Here is an 11,058-nt window from a genome sequence, read left to right as displayed (position 1 = left end):
GCAGTGACATCAAGCCCCGTGTATTTATCTATAGTGTACGTGCCTTTGGTAAGTCACTCCGTGTGCTCTCAGGACGCGATGTTCTGAAGCTCTTGCCTGAGTGTGGGGTGGGTGGAGCTGTGGGTTGACAACAGAAAACCCTTCCAGGTGCACCTGATATCACTGTACCAGCCTGGGGAAAGTGAACATTTTTGGCACTACTCAGTTATTTTTTATTGTAAGGAGAACCCAGGAAGTCAGTATCAATGGGATCAAGCTTTGGCCTTCTAATACTAGAGAGGGTTAAAATAATAACTATTTTTATATATGGTGAACAAACTAAAATGTCAGGATGGGAAACTAACTTATTTTTATATTCACGTTAAGCTTATTCTATAGCAAATTGGAAGTTTGTAAATTTTTCATTATTTAAATTGACTCATTTGACTCTCACAGTAGTCCATAAGGCTGGTGTGATTATCTGTATTTTACTGAGGCCCAGATAGTGACACAATAGCAGGCAGTAGCAGAATCTTCAGGGTCTCTCTCAAAGCTTGAGTGTTCTCCCTTACTGTGGGCAGCTTCTCAGAGGGAGGCAGAATGCATTGTAGGTTTAAGAGAAGTTCCAAGTTGTCTCTGTTTCTCAGCTCCTAGACAGGCATATCATCCAAGCTGAAATACTTGCTTTATCAGGGTTTTTCCTCCTCCCCTCAGGTAATAATGTTGTTTCCTTAATAAAATGTATCTTTAGAATGTGAGAGATGAACCAGTCTCCATTCTAATGGTTCTCTACCTTTTACATCTACAAGGATCCTTGTCATTCTCCCTTAATGTGGAAGCTGTTTTTGAACATGAGTAATAAAATTATTGTTTTGCCATTTTAATTGATCATACACGTAAGTACATATAAAATTGTTACATGATACTTCTGAGCACCTGAGTTAAGTGGTTTTACCACAGCACAGACACTTGATGTTCATTAGCTTCCCTTATTTATCCTTAGTAAGTGTGTTCCGTTTGGGGTGGTTGCAATATTATGTAGTATACTACTTTTTCTCTGGTAAAGCAGTTGTCAAGGTGTGGCCCAAGGATCCTGATGGTCCTCAAAACCCTTTTGGTATGTCAAAGAGGTCCTAATCTACACACATATATATCTGCGAGAGTCTGGATTTTCTTTATATAATTCAACAAAGTAACATTATACAGTAGATTGACTAGAAAACAGATATGACAATCCAGCTATCTATTGTAAGCCAAGCTTTAAGAAATTTTCAAAAAAATATAAAACAATGCCATTCTTCATATTAACTTTTGTTTTGGGAAATTGGATTATTTTATATAATGTATGATTTCAATATATATATACAATGGGTCCACTATTGTTATTTTAAAATGAATTAATGTTCAAGAATTGAAAGCTTTCACAGTGTTAAATTTATAATATGGTAAATATAAATAGGTATGACCCCCAAAACTCTTTGGAATGCTCATTAATTTTTAAGAGTATAAAAGAGAGGCAAGAGCAGAAAAGTTTGACTCCTCCTGCTGTAGAATATTGGGCAGAAGCTTGGGGTGTGTGGAGGAGGTGAGGTAGTCTCACCCTCAAAGCTGCCATGTTGTGAGAGGGATCATGGATGGGACATTGTTGACAGCCTCTAGTAGCTGAGTGTGGCTCCTTCCTGACAACGAGCAACAGAATGAACCCTCAGTCATACAGCTGCAAGAAAATGAATTCTGCCAACAATGTAAATAAACTTGGGAATGCCTTCTCCCTTAACTGAACTTCTAGATGAGAATATAGCCAGGCCAATACCTTGACTACAGCCTTGTGAGATCCTGAGTAGAGGACCCAGATAAGCCTAGCCTGGATTCCTGGCCCCTCAAAACTGTGAGATAATTGTCTGTTGTTTTTAAGTTGATAAGTTTGTGGTAATTTATTATGCAAAAATTAAAAAATGAATCTGTGTCTCTTCATTCATTCAAAAAAATTTATTGAGCATCTGCTCAGCACTACGTGTGTTCTAGGCACATGTGACATAGCAATGAGACTGAGGTATTTTACCCACATAGAGGGTCTCAGCCAAAACCTTCAACCATTTCTCCCTTTACTTAAGGGAAAATGTCTCAATGACAGATAGGTTTGTTGTGTGCATTCAGGTGCTGATTAAATCATGTTAACACAGGCCTTTCCTAGGATATAGGTGCTTGATTAGAAGTCTTTGTAGCTGGAATTATCTTGGGCCCCAAAGCAAATGGTACCTCCACTTCCTCTCACCCTAAAATGGCCCCAATACCAAGATATTTCCATCACAGGATTCTGAAGTCAGGTTCAGGTAACAGTAGCCCCCAAATGTTGGGCTGAGGACAGGCTATGTCAGAACCACCTGGAGAAAGATTTGGAAGTGCTGAATCCTGAGCTCCACATCCAGACATTCTGTGTCAGTAAATCTGGAGTGGAGCTCAAGAATCCATAGTGTGAAAAGCTCCTCAAGGGATTGTAGTAGAAAATATTGTGGCACAGAAAGTTTTTCATATGTGGCATCCCATAAGCATGTTGGCAGAAAAGGTTACTCATGGGTTTGTTTATAATATTTGATCATATAACTAATTGCGAAAGAAGGTTGACTATTGGTGCTAAGGAACAGTTCTGAAATATTCCAGTGAGACAGACTGAGTGACCTGAGTATGGGACTCTATGTATCACCACTTACCTGAGGCTTCTTTTTAAGATAAACAGTGTTTGTCCTCTTGCCTGCCTACTAGGCTAGAGGCAGTTTAAAGAAAGAAGAAAAGGCCTTCCTGTTCGAGGGATACTTGATGAATTTGCACTTGATGAGTGACTGATCTCTCCAGGTTTTGCACAGGTCCACTGACCCAGTTGGTCTCATCATCTCTTATTCCTAGGTATTCCTGAACTAATGCCTTAAGCTTTTGTGCAAGTTTTTGATCTTATCCAAATGCCAGGTAAGTTCTGAGGGTCAGACCAAAAGAGCTTCCCTCCTATAAATACATTTAAATTTTACTGTAGAGTCTTAAAGTAATAATAAACTATGCATAAGCAATTATGTAGTTTTAATTAGTCATGCTTTTTTTATCAAATTCATGGATCTTACAAAAAAACCAATTTAAGTCATTAAACAATTTACAAATATGTACTTAAAATTTCACTTATATACACCTCTGCAATAACATAGACACCTACGTATGAAAAATTATTCCTCCCTTATGGACTCAAAGGACTTCAAAGTATGTGGGCTGGAAGATTACATTTCATACAAGCCCATTATTTATAGAGGAAGAACAGCATGTTGGGAGGATCTTTCAAAATTCCAAAGCCAGGTAGTGGAAAACCTAGACTAAATCTTACAGTTCCTTGTCCTGAGAATTCTGTTCCTTTAGTTGAGGTCATGTCACAGCCCAATACCACAATCATAAATATATACATACACAGTGTTTTGTGAAATAATGTCATAAAATAATTCATTGTAGACAATTTGTCCAAGGAAATCACTATTTCTCATGTACATTCATTATGGCTCATCATCCAACTACTTTCCACAATGTTGGACCTTTCCACATTGCCTGTGCTCCAGGCTAAGAGAGGGAGATAAAAGACTTGGGAGCTTTAAGAAATAACGTAAACATTTGGATAGAGAACAAACCTGTACAGAGTAAGATATATGTACCAGTCAATACATACTTCCAGCTAGAAAAAAGGAGAAATGTTCTATGTCAAGGAATGAAAGGAAGTTTTTGGTAGAGTTGAGAAGCATTTATGGAGAACAAGGGGGTCAGACATTAATGACTTCCAGTCACTAAAGGAGATTGTAGAGCTTCTTTCTTTTTTTTTTAAGTATATCTTATTGATTATACTATTACAGTTGTCCCAATTTTTTCTTCCCTTTCTCCCCGCTCTGCCCTGCACCCTCTCACCCTCCAGCATTCCCCCCTCACAAACACTTAGTTCATGTCCATGGTTTGTACATATAAGTTCTGTGGCTTCTCTATATCCCAAACTATTCTTAACCTCCTCCTGTCTGTTTTATGGCTACCAGTTATGCTTCTTCTTCCCTGTACCTCCCCCTACCACCGTTCTCCCCGTCCCCCTCCCCACTGATAACCCTCCATGTGATCTTGATTTCTGTGATTTTGTTCCTGTTCTAGTTGTTTGCTTAGCTTTTGTTTTTGTTTTTTAGGTTCAGTTGTTGATAGTTGTGAGTTTGTTGTCATTTTACTGTTCATAGTTTTTGACCTTCTTCTTTTTCTTAGCTAAGTCCCTTTAACATTTCCTATAATAAGGGCTTGGTGATGATGAACTCCTTTAACTTGACCTTATCTAGAAAGCTCTTTTTATCTGCCCTTCCATTCTAAATGGTAGCTTTGCTGGATAGAGTCATCTTGGATGTGAGTCCTTGCTTTTCATGATTTCAAGTACTTCTATCTAGCTCCTTCTTGCCAGTAAGGTTTCTTTTGAGAAATGGGAACTCCTTTGTAGGTAATTCTCTCCTCTTGCTTCTTTTAAGATTCTCTTCTTATCTTTTATCTGGAGGGGGGGAACTTAATTATGATGTGCCTTGGTGTGATCCTCCTTAGGTCCAATTTCTTTGGAACTTTCTGTGTTTCCTAGACTTCCAGGAAGTCTATTCCCTTTGCCAGATTGGGGAACTTCTCCATTATTTGTTCAAATAAGATTTCAATTTTTTGCTCTTCCTCTTCTCCTTCTGTCACCCCTACGATTCGGATGTTGGAGTGCTTAAAGTTGTCCCAGAGCTTCCTAAGCCTCTCCTCATTTTTTAATTCTTGTCTCTTCATTCTGTTCCAGTTGGATGTTCATTTCTTCCTTTTGTTCCAAATCATTGATTTGAGTCCCAGTTTCCTTCCCTTTACTGTTGGTTCCCGGTACATTTTTCTTTATTTCACGTTGTGTAGCCTTCATGTCTTCTTTCATTTTGCTATCAAGCTCAATCAATTCTGTGAGCATCCAGATTACCAGTGTTTGGAATCCTGTATCAGATAGGTTGTCTATCTCCTCGGTCGCTTAGTTCTTTTTCTGGAGTTTTGATCTGTTCTTTCATTTTTGCCATATTTCTTTGCATCGGCACACCTGTTATGTTGTAAGGGCATGGAGCCTCAGGTATTCACCAGGGCGAGGCAACACTTTTTGCTGCGTTGTGGTACTGTATGTGGTGGAGGTATAACAGAGGGAACAATGCCACTTGCTGGCTCCTTTTAGCCCCACTTTCCAGCAAACTCTCCTGTGAGACTGGGAGTTTCTCCTGCCTTCACAGTCCCCACAGTATTTTACAGCTAGAGGTTTTGAGTCTTCAGCTTGCCGGTCAGCCAGCCCCTCCATATCTGCACAGTCCACCCCTCCATACCTGTGCCTTGCAGGGGGTCCTCTTTGCCAGCTCGGTTGCCCATCTCCACCCCTCCTACCAGTCTGGATGAATGTTTCTTTAACTCTTTGATTGTCAGAGTTCTAGGCAGTTTGCTATTCTGGCAGTTCTGGTTGCTTATGGTTTTTGAATTTGTTGTTATCCTTCTTTTGGTTGTGTGAGGAAGTGAAGTGTTTCTACCTATGCCTTCATGTTGGCCAGGTATTTCCTAGAGCTTCTTTCTTTAGAGAAATTTGGCCTTTTTTCCCCTCTTTAATTTCCACCATTCTTTACAGGATGTCAGGACTATTGATCTGTTAGGACTTTTTATAACTAACAATGTTTCAATTCCTCTTAGTCAAAAGGAATAGGTATAGAGAGAAAATTAATATATTTTAGGAATGTATATATTGTTATAAGGATTGAGGGAGAGTCAGGATCTTTTAGAGAAATCAGAAAGAGATAGAATCTGGATCTGAATTCCATCAAAAATTATATCCCAGAGAAGGGGTGAAAAATTTCATTCCTGTCAGAGCAGCCAAATTAATTTCAGATGACATCAGTCTATATTTAAACACTTCATTTGATTCTCAGTTAGAAACTCCTCTTTACCCAGGTCTCCTCAGCCCTGAAGTGTCTCAATCTCATCACTTTCATTATTAATACTAATGGTTATTAATGCTCTAGTCCTACTAGACTAGACTTTTATCTTTCCAAAATGCTAAACCTGTATTTATCTTAGTGATTCTGAACATCCTCTTCTCTCTGCTGGGGTGATTCTCTTCCTGCTTACCGCATGACCAGCTCCTTCTCATCTTGCTCAGATTTTGTTCCCTTCCACAGCTCTTTCCTGCCTTCTTCTCTCTGCTGTCACTTCCATGACACATCCAAACTGTTGCCATCACATGGCTCTGTCTTACTTTTTCCTAACATTTATCACTAGGAAAATTCACCTTATATGTTTAGTACTTAGCCCCAGGAAAATGTGGCACCATGAGAGAAGAAACCTGTCTTTGTTCACTTTGCTTTATTAGTATCTATAATAGTGCCAGGAACACAAAATATGCTCACTAGTCCTGGATGAATGAAGAAATGACTGGGGGAAAAGATCAAGATACAAAGTGGAGAGAACTTTGTACAGGTGGGTAATTGATCACCTCTCTTCTGAGGTGTGGAAGATGCTGGTCCTAGATCCTAGACTGGGAAAAGTCATGTGAACTGGTGATGGAAGTGACCATATCCTTTGCAAGACAATGATTCTGACTTCTGGCCAAGATGGAGGCATAGATAGGTACACTTTGCCTCCTTGCGCAACCAAAAACAGGACAACAACACACTTAAAAACAAAAATTAACCAAAATTGCCATAAAATCGAACTGTATGGAAGTCCGACAACCAAGAAGCTAAAGAAGAAACATTCATCCAGACCAGTAGGAGGGACAGAGACAGGCAGCTGGGGCAGAGAGGATGCCCGGCAAGGCAGCAGCTGGAGGACTGGGTGTCCCACATTTGTGTGCGGATAAACCAGGGGGAACAGCTGGGGAGCAAGTCAGATCACGCAATCCAGGGTTCCAGTGTGGGAAAAGAAGCCTCAAAATCTCTGGAGGTACAAAGCTGAGGGGGCTGGGGCAGCAGGAGAAACTCCCAGTCTCACAGGAGAGTCCATTGGAGAGACCCACAGGGTCCTAGAATGTACACAAACCCACCCACCTGGGAATCAGCACTAGAAGGGCCCAATTTGCTTGTGGGTATTGGGGGAAATGACTGAAAACTGGCCAAGAGCCAAGCAAGTGGCATTATTCCCTCTCAGATCCCTTCCCCACACACTGTGTCACAACTCAGCGACCTGGGTTGCCTCACCCTGGAGAATACCTAAGGCTCCACCCCTTCCAATGTAATAGGTGTGCTGAGACAAAGAAATATGGCCCCAATGAAAGAACAGATCAAAGCTCCAAAAACAGAACTAAGCCATGAACAGATAGCCAACCTATCAGATGCACAGTTTAAAACACTGGTAATCTGGATGCTCACTGAATTGGTTGAGTATGGTCTCAAAATGAAGGAAAAAGTGAAGGCTACACAAAGTGAAATAAAGAAAAATGTACAGGGAACCAACAGTAAAGGGAAGGAAACCAGGACTCAAATCAATGATTTGGAGCAGAAGGAAGAGATAAACATCCAACCAGAACAGAGTGAAGAAACAAGAATTCAAAAAAATGAGGAGAGACTTAGGAAGCTCTGGGACAACTTTAAACATTCCAACATCCAAATCATAGGGGTTCCAGAAGGAGAAGGGGAAGAGCAAGAAATTGAAAACTCATTTGAAATAATAATGGAGAAGTTCCCCAATCTGGTAAAGGAAATAGACTTCCAGAAGATTCAGGAAGCTCAGAGAATTCCAGATAAGTTGGACCTAAGGAGGATCACACAAAGGCACATTATAATTAAGCCCCCCCCCCCAGATTAAAGATAAGAAGAGAATCTTAAAAGAAGCAAGAGGAGAGGAGAGAATTACCTACAAAGGAGTGCCCATATGACTATTCAGCTGATTTCTCAAAAGAAACCTTGCAGGCAAGAAGGGGCTGACAAAATGTATTCAAAGTCATGAAAGACAAGGACTTACATCCAAGATGACTCTATCCGACAAAGCTATCATTTAGAATGGAAGGGCAGATAGAGTGCTTCCTAGATAAGGTCAAGTTAAAGGAGTTCATCATCACTAAGCTCTTAGTATATGAAATGTTAAAGGGACTTACTAAGAAAAAGAAGATCAAAAACTATGAACAGTAAAATGACAACAAACTCACAACTATCAACAACTGAACCTAATAGAAAACAAAACAAAAAACAAAAACAAAAACAAAAAAAAAATAAGCAAACAACCAGAACAGGAACAGAATCATAGAAATGGAGGTCAGCAAAGAAGGGGAGGGAGAAGAATGGGGGAAAAGGTATAGGGAATAAACAGCATAAGTAGTAGTTACAAAATAGGCAGGGGAGGTTAAGAATAGTATAGGAAATGGAGAAGCCAAAGAACTAATATGTACAACCCATAGGCATGAACTAAGGGGTGCAGGAGGAATGCTGGGGGGAGAGGCATTGCAAGGTGGAGGGGAACAAAGGGGAGAAAAAAATGGGACAACTGTAATGGCATAATCAATAAAACATGTATTAAAAAAAAAGACAATGATTCCATCTTTGCTGTGTTCAATCTCTTCTTTCTGTTGTTCTGTGGCTATATGAAGAATGAATATAATTATGCCATGACTTGCTTTATCTAAAGTCAATGGATTCTGTTGAGCATGTCAATTTTCCAAACCCAGAGTCCCTGTGCAATAGTGTCAGGCAACAACACGCCTGGAGGTGCAAAACCACCAATGACTTCTCTGGGAATATGCACAAATGCAGCTGCTGTTTGTAGTACTAATAAGAGCAAGTTGTAAGGCATAGTGAAGTAGTGCTTGCAATGGAAACACTATCTCTGAGGCCCTTGAAAAGGGAGGTCAGTACTCCCAGTGCCAAGAACAGAAGTACAGATTTGATGACATGCCACCTCTGCTCTAGCCGAAGTCAGACACTCCAAAAAGACACTCCCACCACTGTCACCAAAACAATCACTTGAATGCTACTGCTGACCATAATTTGTAAGGGTTTTTTCCTTCCTGTTCCTCATTCATTCCTGAGTGCAGCCTTGAGAAGGAAGCGGGCAGGGGATCTCAGTATCCAGCCCTTCTCTCCATGACTGTAGAATCCCCTAATGCTGGAGTCTGGGCCTCTTCCTGACCTGAGTGTGAAAGAACCACCGATTACCCCTTGGGGACAGCAGTGGAGGCCAGAATGGGCAGGAGAGGCCTCACCCTGATGAGGCATCTCAATGTTGGGCTTCCTCCCTGCCTTTCCATCTACCACGGGACCAGCTGGCCCCTTTTCCAGGACATAGAAATTGCCGGGAAAGACTTCCTCCTCTTCTCCAGGCAGCACTAGAACCTGCCCATGGACTACCTTAACGAGTGATCTCATTCCATGTTTGCCTCCCTCCTTGTACCCACCCCTCGTATAACCACTTATACCTGTGAAATTGATACACTTACATACAGAAAAAGTATCTCTGAGGTTAAAGTTTCTTTTTTGGATTCATCAAATATGACAATTTTTTACACAGCAAAATTTTACATATATTATAGAAAACTTTTTGCTCATTAGTCAGACAGAATCAAAGACATTTGCTTTCCACTTACTCAGCTGGGCCATTTACCTCTTGGGCTATAAATATGCAGATCAGTTGAAGCTTCAGGTTTTCAACTTGAGGCAGAGAGAGAAAGAGAGAGAGAGAGAACTCCGAGTTGCTTTATTTTACAAGAACCCTGTTATACTTGTATCTCTCTATTTCCCTCAAATCCCCTATTAGAGGACAAAAAAAAAAAAAAAAAAAAAAAAGATCTGGACCAGATGCGTCTTCATGACTGCACAGGGGGCACAAACAGACACACATAGACGTGTAGGTGATTCTACAAAGAAGTTTATTGCAGGTGCACAGGAGCTTCAGCTCAGCAGAGCTTAAAGGGGGTTGTGGGCTGGTGACGAGGACTGACGCGGATATCCAGGGGGCAGGAGGTGGCCTGGGACCATGGCTGTGACGGCGGGGCTGGAGCAGGAGCTTGGCACAGAGAGCGGACCCAGAGCTTAGTAGAGTCTGTCGAAGTGAACCGGAACATGCGTCCTGTCACAGGCTATGCTGTAGTTCTTCAGTACGAAATATTGCTGGTATTGGCACTGCAAGTAAGTTGGACCTTGACTTGTGAGGTTGCAGTAGGTAAGATTCACTGCAGCTGGGCTCCTATAGCAATTATTGCCTCCCCTGTAACAGGTTATATTTCGGGTATAACAAAGATTAGTTACAGCAGCTAATGTAGTTGTATTGAGAAAAGTATTTTCGTTTTTGCATATCCTTCGAGAACGAGGAGTATTATATTGGTTAATCGCCCGCATTGCGATGGTGCATTGTCTGCTGATCATATTAATGTGCTGAATTTCAAACCACCGAGCCCAGGTTATACCAGGAGGTGGGGCATGGACCAAGGTCGTCATTCCTAAGAGCCCCAGCAGCAGAAGGAGACAAAGCCGGGAATCTGGAAGTGTTAGAACCATGTTTCCTGTAAAAAGAGAAGGACCTCTTACAATCCTGCCCGGTAGTGACAACCCTCTCGCCTCTCACCCTGCAGGCCCCCCACTGTAACTGATGTTCTATTTTCTTCCTTTTCAGCTCCCCCAAATCTGTCTTGTGTCCTGGGTACTAACCTAAGCTCAGTCCTACTGCAGTTGCTGTCCCAAGGCTGGCCCTCCAGTCTCAGGTCAGGGGGCTCATTGTCTTACCTAGTCTCTGTGATGTGGCGGCTCTAAGAACAGATCCAGCTGGTTTCCCCTGTCCTGTGGACTGGAGATATAGAGCAGCGCCTGTGAGTGGGGTTGGCAGAGCCAGGTGCGGTCTGAGTCTAAGATGTGAAGAAACCCACAGGTTGGCACATGGCCCCATTGTGCAACGAGCTTCTTGTTTTATCCTTTGCTGATCAACACATACGCAAGGACAGTTGGCTGCTGCTTTCGAGGTTCAACTCTGGTAGCCGGCGTCCCACACAGAACAGAGCTCTGCCTGTGATTCTGGTTTCTGTTGACAAAAAACACACACTGGCTGCAGAATGGCCTT

General features: G+C 41.6%; 1 protein-coding gene across 1 annotated transcript; it reads right to left on the bottom strand.

Annotated features, from left to right (window-relative positions):
• Positions 1-10,037: 10,037 nt before the first annotated feature.
• RNASE2 (ribonuclease A family member 2) lies at positions 10,038-10,502 on the bottom strand. The gene has a single exon (XM_054565199.1). The coding sequence runs from the start codon at positions 10,500-10,502 to the stop codon at positions 10,038-10,040; it is 465 nt and encodes a 154-aa protein (XP_054421174.1).
• Positions 10,503-11,058: the final 556 nt, after the last annotated feature.

Source organism: Pteronotus mesoamericanus, unplaced genomic scaffold (assembly GCF_021234165.1).
Source record: "Pteronotus mesoamericanus isolate MK-2021 breed Mesoamerican mustached bat unplaced genomic scaffold, CSHL_Meso_final contig_164, whole genome shotgun sequence".
Classification (NCBI taxonomy): Eukaryota; Metazoa; Chordata; class Mammalia; order Chiroptera; family Mormoopidae; genus Pteronotus; species Pteronotus mesoamericanus.
Note: the sequence above shows the minus strand (reverse complement) of the source record. Positions and strands in the feature narration are given on the sequence as shown.

Coding starts and splice junctions, on each gene's coding strand:
- RNASE2 (XM_054565199.1), bottom strand. CDS start 10,502: ATGGTTCTAACACTTCCAGATTCCCGGCTTTGTCTCCTTCTGCTGCTG.